Source organism: Astyanax mexicanus, chromosome 2 (genome assembly GCF_023375975.1).
Source record: "Astyanax mexicanus isolate ESR-SI-001 chromosome 2, AstMex3_surface, whole genome shotgun sequence".
Lineage (NCBI taxonomy): Eukaryota > Metazoa > Chordata > Actinopteri > Characiformes > Acestrorhamphidae > Astyanax > Astyanax mexicanus.
In genome coordinates, this window is record NC_064409.1 from 11,132,967 (window position 1) to 11,152,500 (window position 19,534).

Genomic DNA, 19,534 nt, shown 5'->3' on the forward strand with positions numbered 1-19,534 from the left:
GTAAACAAAACTGTAGTTCTTAAACCAAAAAAAAAAACATTTATTTCAAAGTGAAACCAGCGCTGGATTAATCTACACAGATTTCTCTCCTGAAATCTGTTTATTTGGGTGAATAAAGCGCTTCCGTTTATTTACAGTAAGCGTAGATTTCCAATATTTTTAGCATTAGCATTGTAGCAGTGCGGTTAGCAGCAGCGCTAGCCGAAGTTTGCAGCACTTATCGCTAATCGCTATTAAATGCCGTTTAATAGCATTCCCAGCTGTAACTCAGTTCACTAGCCGGGGCAGTGGTAGTATATTGGACCGCGATCTTAACGACTCGGGTTCGACCCCCGCGTGAGGAGCGGTTTGATTATTTATTTATTTATTTTTTTTTTTTCCTTTCTTTCTGGGTTTACCTGCTTCATTTTCTGAAAACAGATTTTTTTTTTTTGGCCCGCCATGTAATGGTTTGAAAAAATATCTGGCCCGCAGCCCGCAAACGAATTGCTGATCCCTGCTATACTATATAGCATGTTATAGATATTCGTATTGTAAAGCTCTGGAAAAAATTAAGAGATCACTTCAGTTTCTGAATCAGTTTCTCTGATTTTGCTATTTATAGGTTTATGTTTGAGTAAAATGAACATTGTTGTTTTATTTTATAAACTACACTCAAGATAGTCTCTCTCTTTCTCTATTTTTTCTCTCTTTCCCTCTCTTACTTTCTCTTTCTTATTCTATCTTTCTATTTCTATATCTCTATCTCTCTCTTTCTCTCTCTCTCTCTTACTCTATCTCTCTCTTGCTCTCCCTCTCTCTCTCTCTCTCTCTCTCTCTATCTCTGTCTTACTCTATTTCTCTATGAAAGCGCAGCGAAAGTTCTACTAAAGACTCCAATGCTACGTCACCTAATTACCTATCCAATCAGCTGTTCCCTCTGCCTTTAAATAAGATCACTCATTCAGTACCTTTGCTGCCTTTCAGACGCTGATGGTCGTTCTTACCCTCCTCCTTCCCCACCGCCTCCAGGCTGGTCATGTTTGGTTGCCCGGGGGTTTGTTCCGCACCTGTCTCCAATGTACGACAGGATCTGCAGAGCCCAGATGAATCAAGCCCTGGGCCGATGACGGGGCCTACGCCAAAGACTCTACTAGAGGACTGTTTCAATATAACCTCTTTATATATGTATCTTTGTTTTGCTAAATATGTTAAAACATTAAATTGTTCAACTGACAACATTTCTTCCGGAGTCGTAATAGTAGAACTATCTTTCTCTCTCCCAAATAAAAATATTATCATTTAGAGCATTTATTTGCAGAAAATGAGAAATGGCTGAAATGAGTTTTCAGACCTCAAATAATGCAAAGAAAAAAGGTTCATATTCATAAAGTTTTAAGAGCTCAGAAATTAATATTTGGTGGAACAACTCTGGTAAAGTGCTTCCGTTTATTTACAGTAAGCTTAGATTTCCAATATTTTTAGCAGCAGCGCTAGCAGCGGTTAGCGGCACTTAGCGCTATTAAATGCCACTCAATAGCCTTACACCAATTGAACCAATTCCGTTGGGCTTATAAGAACCATAGTGCTTTTCAGCAAACCAGTTTACCAGTAGTGGAACCATCAAAACGTCACAATACTGCTGAAGAAGCAAGTATTCTTCAGTTCCTGCTGTGAACAAACATTCCTGGTTCTGGAATCTACGTTTATCTGTGGAGACACGGTGAATGGTTTAAATTAGCATGATGCTGGTTCCATGTCATGGTTTATTCCATGTCTCGTTACTCATAAAACACACCATTATTAATTCAGAGCATTAGTACATGAGTGTCGCTCGTTTCACGCTCCACACGGCATATTTTTCCTGTTGCAACATTTATTTATTTACTTATTAATTAATTTATTTATATTTTCTTGTTGTCGTATTTCACCAAATCCTGTCCTGCCCTTTCATTTTCACTCCACTGAGCTCAGCTCATTAATATGCATGAGCTCACTGACAAGTTAGGCTAGTATACTGAAGTAGCCTAGTGGATAAAATTTAAAAATCAAGAGTCAATTACAGTACAATGACAATTTAGTAATATTTCGATTTTACTTGGTGTTTGCTATCAGATTTCCACCGAACTGAAATAATAATTAATTATTAAGAAAATGAAAAAAATGTTTTTTTATGTGCATCTTAAAATAAGGTGTATATTTTTAATTTTTGTCTATCTGATCGAAATAGGCAGAATGTATTTTTGTGTTTGATACCTTGCTGATATCACCTGTTTACCAAGCAAATTTATTTATTTATTCTATCGTTTTCCGTGTTTCACCAAACCCTGTCCTGCTCTTTTCATTTTCACTCCACCGAGCTCAGCTCATTAATATGCTTGAGCTCATTGACATGTTGGTTTAGTGTGGCTGTTGGGGTCACGTGTTACAAATAAGACTCAAAAACTGCAGCTTCCAATCCCTTCTGAAAGACCACTGGAGGCTATAAGACTATTTGACCCAGGCCCTGGAGTAATGCCTGACCTGCACATTTCTGTGTGTGTTCCTAGTAATCTAAAACTTTCAGAACCTAAATAATGCAAAGAAAAAGAATTCATAAAGTTTAAGAATTCAGAAATCAAAAATTGCTGGAAATAACCCTGGTTTTTAATCACAGTTTACATGCAGCTTGGCATGTTCTCCTCCACCAGTCTTACACACTGCTTTTGGATAACTTGTTCAGCTTGGTTTGATGGCTTGTGATCATCCATCTTCCTCTTGATTATATTCCAGAGGTTTTCAATTTGGTAAAATCAAAGAAATGCATCATTTTAAAGTGGTCTCATTTTTTTCCTGAGCTGTAGAAAAATATACAGAAAAGTAAGAGGAAAAACTGAAACCTCATCATGTGCCACAAACGTATTATTAAAAGTAACGCTGATAACCAATTTCTATCTGTCTGTTTGCCAAATTTATGCCATTTATGACATGACATTGCTCCCATTTATTTGGACCTCTGAACCTCTGTGCATTACTCAAGGAAAGCATTCTAGCACCTTTCCTTCTTTTTTTAAAGAGTGAGTCAGACAACTACTAGCTGTTAGAGGAGACAGTATACTGTAACACAGGCAGAACTGTCTCAGGTTTATAAGAAATTCCACACTGTGCCGTCAGGTTGCGTGAGGTTTTAAAAAAAAAAAAAAGAAAAAAAAAAACTTACTATATCTCTCTATATTTTTCTCTCGCTTACTTTATCTCTATCTCTCTCTTACTCTATTTCTCTCTATCTTTCTCTCTCTTACTCTATCCCTCTCTCACTCTATCTCTATCGCTCATTTTTTTCTTTTTTCTATCGCTCCCTTTCTTTCTCTCTCTTACTATATACATATATATATATATTCTCTCACTCGCAATCTCTCTTTCTCTATTTTTTTCTCTCTTTCACTCTCTTACTTTCTCTCTCTTATTCTATCTTGCTCTCTTTCTATTTCTATATCTCTATCTCTCTCTTTCTCTCTCTCTCTCTCTTACTCTCTCTCTCTCTCTCTCTATATATATATATCTTACTCTATCTCTCTATATTTTTCTCTAGCTTACTTTATCTCTTTCTCTCTCTTACTCTATCCCTCTTACTATATATATATATATATATATTCTCTCACTCTATCTCTCTTTCTCTATCTCTCTCTTTCTCTATTTTTTCCAATTCTATCTTTCTCTCTTTCTATTTCTATATCTCTATCTCTCTCTTTCTCTTTCTCTCTCTCTCTCTCTCTCTATATATATATATATATATATAAATATTTCTCTCTCTCTCTCTCCGGTTGTCAGTGTTAGCGTGGTATTTAAATACGCGAGTGGGCCGCAGGGAGGTGGATGCTGGGGTGTGTCTCTGAGGCCGCTGTACTCCTGCATGTGTGAGGAGTTCATTTCTTTGTTTAGAAAGCTGCTGAAGCTTCGGGAGACCCCCGCGTGCCTAGCCACTGCTTTACAGCTGCTGAAAAAGCCGTTTCAATTTCCTGAAAGAGCGTGAACATGGAGAGGGAGGGGCCCACAGCGGCTTCGTTTACACAGCTCAACACTTCAGCGCGAGGCAACAATATTATAATTTGGTCCATCCATATTCAGATGGAATAGCGCGAGAGCTAAATTAGACTGTTCTGTAATGAACAGTGTGCTTTGTGGTGCAGCTCTAGTGAACCGGGGAGAGTAGAACTATCATATGTTTCAGCAGGGGAGGGGGAGGGGGAGGTGGGAGAACTACATTTAATAATGCAGCTGCTGTAAAAAATTAAAATAAAAAATCGTCTTTCTAAGGCCTCATGCTAGGGCTGGGCAAATAGAGGAAAACGAATGGAAACCAACATTCAGAAACTCTAAATAATGTACAGTACTGTTGCTCTTACTGAGTAATTATTATTTATTTATTTATTTATTCTATTAATACCGTCCACACAGTGTTTGTATGTACTGCCCTACTGCTTGCTTGTGTAGTCATGTGACTCCACACCATCCAATTGTGACATGGAAGCTACATGAAATTAAACACCAAGCAAACTGAGCATCTCAAGCATCTTATACCAATAAAAATGCTTTAATGTTTCAAGTTAATTAAAATAAACAGTTTCAGGTCCCTTCAAAAATCTATTGGCTACTGGGTTTAGTTTTGGAGACTGGCTAGGCCACTCCAGGACCTTGAAAACCTTCTTGCCCTGGATGTGTTGTTACAGGTCATTGTCATGCCGGAGATGGTGCTCTTTCCCCTCATCACTGCAAAGGGTGATGTTGATCAGCTCAAGGCTGCGTCTGTGAGCTGATGTATCGGAACCCAGTCTCTGCGGTTTTCTTCGAAGTGCGCTGTGATGCTACTCGCCAATGCTACATTTCTAAAAGAGGCGGAGTCTGACTTCACATGTGTTGGAGGAGGCGTGTGGAGGAGGATCTCCTTGTGTTGAGGCATCACTAGTAATAGGGGACGTACAGCTGACTAGCAGCTAAATAGGTGAGGAAATTAGCCAGATAAATTGGGAGAAAACTGGAAGAAAAGTAGAAATAAAAATAAATAAATGAAATAAAACAAAATAATCAAAAAACGTTGGAGAGTGGGGCAAGCAGTTGCTCTTTTTCTAAAAGAACAGGCAGTTAAACTGGGCTGTTTTAAACCGGGCTGTTTGGACAGGGTGAGAAGTGTGTTGTGGTGTTGGATTAAAGTGGTATTGTGACACAGCATGTCACAGGCAATTCATTCAGTCCCCAGGGAGCAGTTTTACTTGTGGAAAAGGGGAAGTATAGGGAAAAAAAAACGTCACCTTTAACTGCTTTTAATCCTCGCAGTTTTTCACTCCCTTTTATAGTTTGACATCTAATTTAATTTTCAACCTATTTTATTTTCATTTCCCTTCATCTACGGCTTCATTCATCTTTCACGGCATATCTAAAACATCTTTGTCCTCCTTCCTTTCCTTCGTTCTTTATTTAGAGCTGGTCGATTATCGTGTGGAATGTATGAATTGGGAACTGATTAAGTGCTGGCATCATGTTTGAACCATTTAATAATTTTATGAGAGTTCTAGCGTGTGAATGGCACGGCAACGGATGTGGCAGTACTATAAATAAGCGTTTAGTCTAATCTAGTCTAGTCTTACATGAAAGCAGAACCTTTTTGCTAAATGTTCCAGCTACTCATTTTCTCTCTATACAGCTCAAAAATGATTTGATGAGTTTTTTACTTGATTTTACCAAATTGAAAACCTCTGGAATATAATACAGTCAAAAGGAAGATGAATGATCACAACCATCAAACCAAGCTAAACTGCTTGAATTTTGCACCAGGAGTAAAGGCATAAAAGTAATCCAAAAATATTGATTTCTGAACTCTTAAAACATTTTTATTTGCATTATTTGAGGTCTGAAAGCTCTGCATCTTTGTTTTTGTTGTTTCAGCCATTTCTCATTTTCTGCAAAAAAATGTTCTAAATGACGATATTTTTATTTGAAATTTGGGAGAAATGTTGTTTGTATTTTACATAATTAAACAAAAATATTAATTTTACTCAAATATATACCTATAAATAGCAAAATCAGGGAAACTAATATATCACTCCTTCAACTGCTGGATTTCCTGAGGATTGTGTGGAAAGAAGAAGCACTGTGGAACTCTGAATCCACATCCATTCCCACTCTCTACCCCCCACTGCAGTAGGTAAGGTCTAGGGGTGGAGGGAAAATCCTCAGTCAACTGCTCCATGAAGCCAGCTTCCCACTCCCAGCTCCCCCCTCCATTTCCCTTTTAAACCAGAATGCTAAAAAATTCAACACAGCTCCACTCGCTGAATGCATTAGAAGCCTTCAGAGAGCTAAAGCAAAAGCAAAGGGAGTCCTACTTCCTCCCCCCAAAGCCATTCTGCACTTACTCCACCAGATAACTTATGTTTAATGCAAGCGGTCCTTGAAAATGGAATCATTATTTGATTTGAAAATAACCAAAAAAAAAAAACGTAGAGCTTCCGCAGCAGTGCAACACCGCAGAAGTACGTACTGGATACTGGCATTAAAGGCATAAACACGAAAACGGGACCGTGACCAAAGACACGGCCCACAATGCAGTTCCGCACAAATCGCTATGAATTGCTAACGTACCTGGAACCACAGCTACTGTATCTCTCAGTTATGCAACAGCTATGCTTTAAAGGATAAAAATTCCTCAGTCCTTATATAACCAAACATCTGAAAGAGCTGCATCTACAAGCTTCAAAAAAATAAAGCTAACACAGAAAAACTCAAGCATATACTGTACACTAACATCTACTTACTCTACAGGAGTTTCTTAAATACAGCACACGGACATCAACCACAATTGTTGATTATGGCTTACAGCCTGTGAAAACCCAAAAATCAGTGTCTCAGAAAATTAGAATATTATAGAAGACCAATTGGTGTGCCAAGTCCTGCTGGAAAATGAAATCCACATCTCCATAAAAGGGAAGCATGCACTGACTTTGAACTTGTTATAACACAGTGGATCAACACCAGCAGATAACATGTCTCTCCAAACCATCACTGATTGTGGAAACTTCACTCTAGACCTCAAGCAGCTTGAACTGTGTGTCTCTCCACTCTTTCTCCAGACTCTGCTCCCTTGATTCCAAATTAAATGTAAAATTTACTGATGGTCTGTGACGGTTTGGAGAGGCATGTCATCTGCTGGTGTTGATCCACTGTGTTTTATCCAAAGTCCAAAGTCAGTGCAGTTTTGTTTTCCTGGAAGATTTTACAGCACTTCATGCTTCCCTCTGCTACTGACAACTTTTACAAAGATGGAGGATTTCATTTTCCAGCAGGATTTGGCACACTGCCCAACTGCCAAAAGTACCAATTGGTCTTATATATTAATCTAATTGGCTTTAAGCCATAATCATCAACAATTTTGAGAAATAAACACTTAAAATAGATCACTCTACGTGTACTACATCTATATAATATATGAGTTTCACAATGCAGTGCAAAACCCTTTTTAAGCATGAACACCGCTGTTCACAATCACAATAAGAGTCTTTATAATATATATAATTATATTGCTTAAATGGAAGGTAGCTTTGAAACAAGATTGAGACTGATTCAATTATCTGAAATATTTACCAATTTACCAATTAATATCTTTATTATAAAGTACCAGTCAAAAGTTTACAAGATACATTCATTAATATTTGCTCTTTATTTGTATTATTTACTTTATTGTTGATTAATATTAAAGCCTATGAATTCAGAAAATGTATGCAGTTAGATAGTCAACAAAAAAATTTGGTTCAGCCTTCAGAAACACCTCACATAAACACCCAACCCAGGTGGTTTTTGGATGAGTTGCAGCACAGAGTGAAGAAAAAAATCCATTAAGAAGAGTTCAGCACCTCCAGAACTCCTATAACAAAGTTGGAAAACCATTCCTTACAGGTGGTAATCTGGAGTTATTAGTTTGGTTATGGATGATACACTGGTACAGTTTGCACCATATAGACATCTGTATGAGAATTAGAGATACCTGTGCTTATATTTCTGCCATTTGAAACTGTTCACAGGCATTTAAACTGTGTAACTATCATGCACAGAGAATGTGACCAATTCAGTGAACAGAGCTCTACACCACCCAGATGGTTCTTCTTCTCCATGTTCAGCAGCGACAATATGCTTCTCACAGACGGCCACTGCTGAAGCTTTTTCTCGACGGCTCACAGCACACTAGCTCTCTGCGCCATGTGGCAGCGTCCTCTGATCCTCCACTCATCTGACACCAGAACCCTAATTGAGCACTATGTTCCATACCCCCTCCTGTGCCCAAGTAATGACAACCCAGAACACGACTCTACAGCACTGCCACAAACTGAGAATAATCATTACATTACATTACATTTGGCAGACGCTTTTGTCCAAAGCGACTTACAATAGTCAAGTACAATGTAAAATAAGTTTAAAGGTAAAAACATCTTTGGATAGGGATAAAAGGAGGACAAAGGGGAATAATAGGATAGAGGAGTGAAGGAGAGGAAGAAGGAAATGAGGTTAGAACTGCCCTAATTGCCCTAACTGCTCGGTTCAAGACTTTACTCCAAGATCTCAATACTCCCAAGTAGGGGAGTGCTATATCGTATCATACGCAATAATATAGCCAACATTTCTGAATATCATGAACAATATTGTACCCTGAAATATGGTGCCATATCACCCACCACTAATTATCACATCAGGGTACTACTTTTTTTGCTGTTTTTAGCAAAAGAAAAATTCACACTCTTCTCCTTTCCCATTATATATCTACTAGAGACAGAGTTTTATATCTGTCCAGTATCATTTATTTTACCTTAATCCTGGATATATAGAGATATTTGGAGTGCATTATTATCAGTATCATGATATTAAAAAATCTTGTATTTGTTTAATATCTCAGTTAGGGATGTGCCATATATCATATCATATTCAATAATCCATTTAAATTTTCATTTTGTTGTAATATATATATATATATATATATATATATATTTGTTTTTTAGTGTTTTGTATATCACAAAGATAATCGATATCGCAAAAAAAAAAAAAAAAAAAAATCGTAATATTATTTTAGTCCTTGAGCCTGGGGGGCCAACAGTCATTTGGATACATGCTTCCCTCATGATATCCAGTATTTTATATTGTTAGGGGTGGGGCGATACGGCCCTAAAATAATATCACAATATTTCATGGTATTTTCGCAATAATGATACTTTTTGTGATATGAAAAAACACTGAATAAAAATAAATAAATATATATATATATATATATTATTATTTTTTTTTCTCAAGAATACACTACTGCAACAAAATGGAAATTAAATTACATTAATATTATTGTATACAATATGATATGGCACACTCCTAACTGAGAAATTCAAAAATACAAAAATTTTATCAGCTTTGTAACAGAAGTCAATGATCCAGAATGTCATGATACTAATAATGCGGTAAAATAAGACTTTAAAATAAGACTAACCTTATTACGGTTTATAAATGGTTTACAATTAGTTTATTAATGGTTACTAATTAGGTTGTAAATGCCTTAAAAATAATTAATAATCAGTTATAACACATAATTAGAAAGGGCAACAATATAGATGGCTGTGGGTTCACTATTTGGCAAACAACAGGTCAGTGTTGCTCTTTCTACGTATGTGTTATAACTGATTATTAATATTTTATTTTTCATTTTTTAAAGGTATTTACAACCTAATTAGTAACCATTAATAAACTAATTGTAAACCATTTATTAACCCTTTATAAAGGTAGTCTTATTTTAAAGTGGTACCAATAATGCACTCCATATATCTCCATATATCCAGGATTATAGTCAAATAAATGATACTGGACAGATATAAAATATATATAATCTGTCTTTAGTAGATATAATGGGAAATGAAAACAAAATTTGATAGATATATTTATTGAGAAAATGTCTTTAAATATCGTGGTACACTATTTCTCCCATATCGCCCAGCCCTACTGGAGTAGAGAAGTAGAGAGGTAAAATAAGTAGAGAAATAAAAGACAGTTCTCCTGTTTTCCCATCCACACTGATTTTTCTATCATGTGAAGCTTCAAAAAGGCAGAACTGATGTCTCCATTCTGACAAACAGAAGCGATGATGGTGGTGTAGATGGAGAAGAGAGAAGGAGGAGGAGGGAGGGAGGGAGGGAGGGAGGGTGTTTACGCAGTGTTATGGAAGACTGAACGCTTTATTGGCTTGTCATGAAGCCGGGGGAAGAGGTTATCTACACTCTGGCAGCGTGTGGCCAGTGAACTGTCAGTCAGCTGATATAAATGAGTCTGTTCTAAATGAATCCAGCAGCATGGAGTCTGGACTGGGCTATTCACAGCTGCCCGGAAATTGCCAACACTCCCAAACAAACCATGATCCTGCAGTGATCTGACAATACACAAGCCTTCACAAGCATTACGTGCAAATTCAACCCTGTGTTCACTAGGGGTGGGCGATATGGCCCTAAAATAATACCACGATACTCAGGTCTCTAGTAGATATATAATGAGAAATAAGAACTGCTAAAAACAGCAAAAAGTACCCTGATGTGATAATTAGGGGTGGGTGATATGGCACCATATTTCAGGGTATAATATCTCTCACGATATCGAAAAATTTGGTGGTATTATCTCGTACGATACGATATGGCACACCCCTAGTGTTCACACTGGTCACAGCAAACACAAAAACTGAAAAGATGCACTTCATTTTAAAATAATCTATCTAGCTGTGCCTTGCTGAATCTACCTCACTCTACCTCAATTTACGTCAGGTTTACCTCAATTTACCTCAATCTTGCTCTGCCATTTTTTTATTTGCAATACTGCACTGATTTTCCGCATGCACAATATTTTCTATTATCTATAATCCTTATTTATTAATGGTTTACATATACAGATTTGTGTCAGACAGAGCTTCATTTCAAGTAGTGTTTAAACCCCGCCCACTAGATAACAGAACTGTACTCATTAACTTTTTTTTTTTTTTAAGTATTCATGTTTCATAAATATGCCTGTGTGATTTTTTTTAATCCTATGAAAGTTATAAATAAATAATAAAAATAATATGATTTTAACAATAGCAGCATATCGACATGCTTACTGTATTGTGATATACTGAATCGTAAGACTTGAAACGTGATACATATTGTATCACCAAGTTCTAGCCAATACAGACAATACAGACTACGGGTGTGTTCGAAAAATAAAAAAAATCTATTAAAATAATCTGATATTGATTCATATAAACCCGAGATCAACCCTTAGAATTATCAAATTTTCCCTGTATATGCGTACAGTTTTAACGTCTCGCATTTTATCTCGCTGGACCATCCATTTTTCGAGGGTATTCAGTTAAACTGGAGCTGGAGCCCCCAGAATTCAGCACTGCGGGCGAGTTTCTGCACAAATGTAAGTAATTAAGAAATTCTTCTGTATTTCCACTCACTGCTGCATTTGTTTATCAAACTAGTACATTTAACACTGTTTTAAGTTGTTTTCCAAAGTTATTTTCACCTGTACTTGATTTAATGTAAGACCTGACCAGCTGAAGCTACCGTTAGCTTAGCACGTTAGCTTAGCACGATTCACTGGGGAAGCTAAACAACCTTTAGCCGGACTTTAGATTTGTATGTGTGTAGCTGAGTGATTTAATGTGTGAATAGTGGAATTATGATCCTGTTCTCCATGAAGCGATGTTACTAATTCAGATTAGTCCCCAGGGATGAACGCGATTGTCTTTGTTGTCTTTTTATTGTCACTATGCTTATTGTAGTATCGCATCTAAACTAGTGGGTATGGGTAAATTTCACACTTTTTTTTTGCAAATAAATAAGAAGTTGATGAAGCATGTTATGTTTTCGCTTTATGTAGCTAAAATGTCACACTTAAAGTACCAACATTTGAGTAAAGTGGCCATTTCAAACCTGTATAAAGATTTGAAGCACAGTGTAACAATGAACTAAGCTACATTAAATGATATTTAAAAAAGGATGTAACTGTTGTGTTAAGTTTATATAATATAAACACTAATATTTTAATATAGGATGTTTAAGTGTTCCTTATATAATTACATGATTTCATATTCAAACTGCAATTTTTATTGCAACTGAAATTTCCCTAAATAAATTGATTTTGAATCGAATTGGGAAATCAGTGGCGATACCCACCCCTAACACAGACATATAAAACACACACATATATTAGTGTACAGTAAGTTCTGGAAAGGTTAAAAGACCAAACACACCCAAACAAATACCTGGAATACTCTGTCGTCTGATGGCCAGAGCTCCATCTGGTGGCCTGGAGGGGTTGGAGTGCTTAGTGTAGGGCCCCTCATCTATAAAACACAAGAAGAAGAGAGAAAAGGAAATCAATAGAGCTTTTTATTTTATATATATGCACTCACACACATATACACACATACACACATACACAAACACACACACACATATACACACACACACACACACAAAAACAATGCTGAGATCGATGTTGACACCCTATTTCTAGATGCTTCCAACGCAATATCACCCATGTGCTGCTTGACATCACAGAAGCCAGCAGATTTGCATATGCCCACACACACACACACACACACACAAACAACCAACCAACCAACCAACCAACCACATACAAATGTTAGAGCCTACATAACGCAACCTCTCCTACTGCTCGACACCTGATTCCTGTGTTTCCTGGCATTGCAGAAGCCGGGAGCTACATCCTACAGGTACAGACGCACACACACACACACACACACACACACACACACACACAGGGCTGCCTGGGTCTGCTATCTAAAAAAACACATACACAACCAGGCATGATTAGCATACTCCTTTTACAGATGGAACATTGCCTGCATCAGTAAATGAAATACTGAAATAAACTGAAAGGTTTCCCGCTATTAAGCAGCTTTTTATAACGTGAGATTCAAAGTTTGAACGCTAGGTGTCGCTATCACATAAACCCAATCTAAAACGCTCCTCATCTCCTTCCCTTCCTTCAGTACGCCTACATTCAGAGTTGCCAGGTTCGCGTTTTTTTCCGCCAAATTGGGATTGTTTGAAAATCCAGTCGCGTGTAAAAAATCATGGGTGGCGGGGAGCGTTTTTTTGGACATTGTGATATTTTAATTTTTTTTTGTTGCTTTTTTGTGACTTTTTTTTGTTTTTTACCCACGAAAAAAACAAACAAAAAGTCACAAAAAAAAATCACAATGTAACCAGAAATCACCAGAAGATTTCCGACAAATCAGTTTTTTTGCTCAGATCAGATTGTGACTGTTCACATTCACAAATGTAAGTGATCTGTATCTGTGTGTTATGTGAATAAATCTGTCCCTGAAACACCACCTCACATGCGCACATTGATACACTGTGTATAAACGTCCCATTCTTCACCAACAACAACAATAAAAAAACGTCATATTTGAGAGACGACTCGTAGCTTTTTAAAGCTTTATGAAATGGATGTGTTAGCAGCTCATATGTGGAGCATCTTTTCCTGGAGTGGAGAAACTGCAAAAAGCTGGTCTGAAGTTCATGCTCAGGATGAGGAGGTGAAAAAGGTCCAGGCTGTTTGCTTTTGCTGTTTTTCCGCAGCTATAGCTGCACAGCTGCAGCAAGAGTGTAAGTACAAGAGAGAAGTACGTTGTAGCGCATGCGTAAAAGCAAAAAAAAAAACAGTTAAGTAAAGTGGCCATTCCAACCAAACCTGTATAGAGATGTGAAGCACTGTGTCACATTTAACTATATATATATATATATATATATATATATATATATATATATATATATATGTAACTTGTTTTAAGTCTTCATAATATAGACACTAATATTTTAATAATGGAATTTTGAGTGTTCCATGTATAATTACAACATTTCATATTGAAGCTACAATTTATTTTGTAACTGAAATTTTACCTAAATTAATAAATTTTAATCAAATCAGGACCTTGTGAATCGGAAAAACAAATCGAACTGGGAAATTAGTGGCGATACCCACCCCTAACACCCCTAATGAATTCTGATTTATTTAAGCGTTCACATTCATGTCACATATACATGGATCTGATATGTATCTGATTGAGGACTACATATAAAAGTGACTCAAATCTGATTTGAAGAAAAAAAAAAAAAAAACAGATTTGGCACGTTCACACAGCCATGAAAAAATTGGATTTGAGTCACTTCAGTCTAGTAATGTGAACGTAGCCTTAGAAATGCATCAAACAAAAAAAATGCATGTAAACACACAGACATGAACATAACACATCGCTCATTGCTCAATATATTAATGAGGTTTAGCAGAGGAGGAAAGGAAAAAACACACACACACACAAACACACACACACACACACACACACACACAAACACACACACGGGACACACACACATACACAGTTTCTTCTTTGATAAGCTTGAAGGCTGTATAAACAGCAGGAGACATTTAAATGACAACCATGCTGGGCTCTTGAGATTCATAGCAGGAAATGTAGCCGAGGCTGCTGGGTAATGTAGTCTGACTCCCCAGAAACTGCACCGAGGCACAGAATCCTGACGAGTCAGTCAGCATGAGAGACTCTGTCCCGACTGAAGCGACTGGTGAGCTCCGTGTTGCAGGACGAAATTCCGAAGCCGTGGATCTACATTCACCAAACAGGACCGCGATCATTCCCGAGACTAATCCCGGACAGATTCCGCTCCGCGCTATTTACCCCAGCAGGGTGGCAGAATCCGCGGCGCTGACTCACCGCTCCCATTCAGCATCGCTCAGTCTGACGAGCGGGCCTCGCGTCCCCCGCGGTAACACACTGTATACACCGCGCTCCCTCTAATGGGCAATCAGCAGGGATGAGCCGTTTAATATTTATGAGTAATCAAACAGTGACAAGTAACTTCATTAATATCCGAACAGTCAAACATCATTTCAGAGCCTCAAAGAAAAGCCCATTACCAGCCCACAGATCACACAAACATAATAAACACCGCCAAAGAGCAGGAGATCAGCAGCCATTTATCTCATTTCCATGTCAAAACAGTCATTAAGCACAAGTTACTCATTTTTCAGGCTTCTGAGAAAATACACACACACGCCTCCACACAACCGATCACATCAAATCAAAATTGTCAGCAATAATTGCCTCCACCTTTTACCTTCATTACAGATTCCATTCTATTCAGGAGCATGAGTCACTTTCAGTTCTTCTGCAGAAAAATGCAGGAACAGATTTCCACATCTGCAAAGTTCAGTCTGGAAAGTTGGAGTGTATCTGTTTACTGGTGCAAAGTCTCAAATTTTAAAAACTTTAAGATGATGCTGATGCTGACATTCCCATTTCATTAGGGCTGCACGATATGAAGAAAAAAAAAATCAAAATTTTTTTTTTATCGATTTTAATAGATTTTGTCCCCTACTAAAAAATAAAAACTGCTGGTTCAAAACTAAGTTTACCAGTAAACAAAACAAATAAATAAATAAATAAAAAGAGAAACTCCAAGGGCGCCGAGTGGTCCAGCAGTCCAAAGCGCTGCCACTATGAACAGGAGGTCGCAGGTTCGAACCCCCGCTCATGCAGCTTTGCCATCAAGCTGCCGGCGCTCAGAGGGAGCACAATTAGCCCTGCTCCCTCTGGGTGGGTAGATGGCGCTCTCTCCCCACCCACATCACTCCTAGGGTGATGGCGATCAGCACAGGGCGTCTGTGAGCTGATGTAAATATAGTTTTTTTTTAATTCACCTACTGCAAACCACACTGTGTGTATAAACACAATAGACAATATAAAGATTGTGAAAAAAAAAAATTAACGAGGTAATGTCCATTTATTGTACAATAATTTGATAACGTAATTATCATGACAGGCCAAAATTTCACACAATTATGAATCAAGTACTAAATTTATAAAAGACTATCTAAGAAATGATCTCAACACTGAGTGCTGAGTGGTCCAGTGGTCTAAAGCACTGCCACTATTATCAGGAGATAATTATCTGGTTCGAATCCAAGCCATGTAGCTTGCCATGAGCTCTCTGGGTGGGTAGATCTTTCCTTTCAGCACTCCTAGGGTGATGTCGATCAGCACAAGGCATCTGTGAGCTGATGTATCAGAACCGAGTAGCTGTGCTTTCCTCCAACTGTGCTGTGATGCTACTAAACAATGCTGCATCAGCAGCAGTTTAAAAAGAGGTGGTGGCTGACTGATTTCACATGTGTTGGAGGAGGCATGTGCTAGTCTTCACCCTCCTTGTGTTGAAGCATTACTTGTGATGGAGGAATAAGGAATATACAGCTGACTAGCAGCTGAATGGGTGGGGCAATTGGCTTAGCTAAAAAAGAAATGAAAGGATATTTGACAATATCTGTATGATACTTTACTCCAATCAAACAGGTCATTTCCAATGCTAGTCCCCAATAAGTCAGCCTGCAACCAATTAACCGGTTTAATTACTCTTCGTAAACAAGAGAAAAAAACAGATGGAGTTAATTCTAATCTACTCTAACGCCTAATCAGTCTCATCCCTCTTCCTTTAATCAGATCAACATGTGATGAAGAAAACACTGAAAACACTGCACAGGTTATAGACTGAACCTCGGTGGATAGTCTATAACAGAAATGGTACCAATTATCAACAACAACTGGCCTCTAGCAGCAGCAGACCAGCACAGATGCAGAGCTCATGTAGAATTAATCTGGACATCAATCCAGCAGCGTGAGTCTGAGTGAGTGGATGGAGGAAGCTCACCATCTGGGACTGGATGATCTAATCAGCTGAGGGACAGGACTCGAGACTGAGAGCCCAACAGCCAGGAGAACCCATTTACTCAGAAGACCCTAAACAAAAGAGATGGATGGAGCCAAGTCATCTGCACCATCAGCTCAACAGAGAACAAGATAGAGCCAGGGTTCATATACTTTTCAACTGATACATTTCTGATACAAGAGTATCGAAAATACCTGGAAATATCGTGATATTATTTTAGGGACATATCGCCGACCCCTTGCACCTATCATAAAAAAAAATAAATAAAAAAAAAACACTGCATTGACATTTAATGCATAGAAAAAAAATATCAGCTCTGTCTTGTATGCTCCCTGGACCTGATGGAGGTGGTGATAGATAGGAAGATGATGGCTAAACTGTCATCCATGATGGACAGCAACACCCACTCCATGAAGGACATTCTGACACCACTGGAGAGCTTCTAAATTGACGGTCTGCTTCATCCACAGTGTTTGAAGGAACGTCACCACAGATCCTTCTTTCCTGCTGCTGTCAACCAATATTTCTCCCAGTACAACCAGCACTACTGCTCCCAGCAGAACCACATACACACACTAAAACACACTATATATAACCTTACAGTATGCAGAACTTATTTATATTTAAAGGTCTCATTCCATTATTTTTTTCATTCATTTAAAAAAATGTCTAGTTGTGGTCTCTAGTATGAATGAATGCCAGGTGTTTCTGTTTAGCCCTGCTTTAGATCACTGATTTAGTGGTCTCTGAATAAAGACAAGACAGGATTTGGGCTCTTGCTCATGAATATTCATACTTGTAAACATATCACCTCTGATTGGATAACAACACTGCAGCAGAGAACGCCTACCTGCCTTCCCCCACAGTCAGTTATACAGCTCTAAAACTCAAAGGACTAAATGTTTTCAGAGATACAGCCAATAGTTACAGAGATAAAGCACTGAGCGGTAGGTAAAGCGGGCCCTGTGGCAAAGAGAATTTGTCTATAGAAAACCACCAGCGAAAAGTACAACTGAGCTAGTTAGGTGCGTATGTTTAGAACAGGTCTGTTTACACTAGTAACTTAGCTAGTTAGCTATCTTGTGTAAGCAGAGGTGGGTAGTCCAGGTCCAGAAAGTAAACAACAAAACCCTGGGGTGGATTTCTACTTTCTGGACCTGGACTAGCCACCTCTGTGTAAGAAAGTAGGTTTACATAGGATCTCCGGTGGATTTCTGGTTTCACAGAGACCCTAAGACTAGGTTAGTGGCTGAAATGCACTTAGCAGGGCATTATTACACATGTTTTAAAATAACATGACATTGCAAAGACTGTTATTAGTGTTAAAAAGTATTTATTTTAAACCATTTCTAACTGCTGCTAAGAACCAATCAGAGGCGATATGTTTGCATGAATGAATATTCATGAGCAAGAGCCGAAATCCTTTCGTTTCTCCCCGCCCACTCCTCAACCATAATAAAGTCGTACTGGATCACCGGAGTTCTTTTTTTTCCTTTTTTTTGTACAAAAAACAGCTCAAATGGCATTTATTCATGCTAGAAACCACTACTAGACATTTTAAAATCAATAAAAAAATGATGGAATGAGACTTTTAACTATTTTAATTTTATCTAGCCAAATACACAGTCCTTCAACTTCGTCTATTACAAACTTGTTGAGAGCTTAAAGGCTCAAGGACAGCAGTGTGAAGCCTCAGGTCCAGACCTACAACATAAAGCTGATCTTTATGGCAGGAGGCAGATGTGGAGCACCTGGCACTCATGATGCTCCAACTGTGAGCCACGGCAGATTCATTTCAGCAGCTCGACAGGAAATACGAGAAAAAAAAAAACGAGAGGGAAGCTCCCTGAAGCGCTCCCAACATCTGTGGATCCGTCCATTTACTTCCTCTACCTGAAGGAGTGGGAGTAAGTAGGAGGGGGGGAGTAGAAGAGTAGAAGGAAGAAGAGCTGCTGGCTAAGACATCTTCTCAGCTCAGTGCTTTATATGAGCTCAGCATTATATTAGCACACAGGCACTGCACACTACCACTCATACATACGGTAAAATACGGCATATACATGGGTTGGACAATGAGACTGAAACACCTGTCATTTTAGTGTGGGAGGTTTTGTGGCTAAATTGGAGCAGCCTGGTGGCCAATCTTCATTAATTGCACATTACTGCACCAGTAAGAGCAGAGTGTGAAGGTTCAGTTAGCAGGGTAAGAGCACAGTTGTGCTCAAAATATTGCAATGCACACAACATTATGGGAGACATACCAGAGTTAAAAAGAGGACAAATTGTTGGTGCACGTCTTGCTGGCGCATCTGTGACCAAGACAGCGAGTCTTTGTGATGCATCAAGAGCCACGGTATCCAGGGTAACTTCAGCATACCACCAAGAAGGACCAACCACATCCAACAGGATTAACTGGGGACGCTGTAAGAGGAAGCTGGCTGAAAGGGATGTTCGGGTGCTAACCCAGATTGTATCCAATAAAAAACATAAAACCACTGCTGATCAAATCACGGCAGAATTCACCAGAATGTGCACCTCAACTCTCCTGTTTCCACCAGAACTGTCCGTCACCACAATAAATTATTGTGGTCTAAAACCAGGTGTTTTAGTTTCATTGTCCAACCCCTGTATATATCGATACAACCCACAAACAGAATACAATTCTGTTAGTAGAAAGAGATAAATATGAGGAAACAGCATCATTCCCATCCTCATCCCTTTTTCCAGAACCCAGTCTGAAAAACAGCTTG

General features: G+C 38.3%; 1 protein-coding gene across 17 annotated transcripts in view; it reads right to left on the reverse strand.

Annotated features, from left to right (window-relative positions):
- The window catches only part of grip1 (glutamate receptor interacting protein 1), a 554,262-nt gene that overhangs the window by 173,227 nt on the left and 361,501 nt on the right, over positions 1 to 19,534 (reverse strand). For 9 of the 17 annotated variants that reach the window (XM_049473330.1, XM_049473334.1, XM_049473325.1 and 6 more), the window contains exon 2: positions 12,266 to 12,358. In XM_049473330.1, the coding sequence (XP_049329287.1) occupies positions 12,266 to 12,358 (93 nt within the window). The remainder of the gene's footprint in view (positions 1 to 12,265; positions 12,359 to 19,534) is intronic. The other 8 variants (XM_049473333.1, XM_049473336.1, XM_049473324.1 and 5 more) reach the window with 1 other exon arrangement.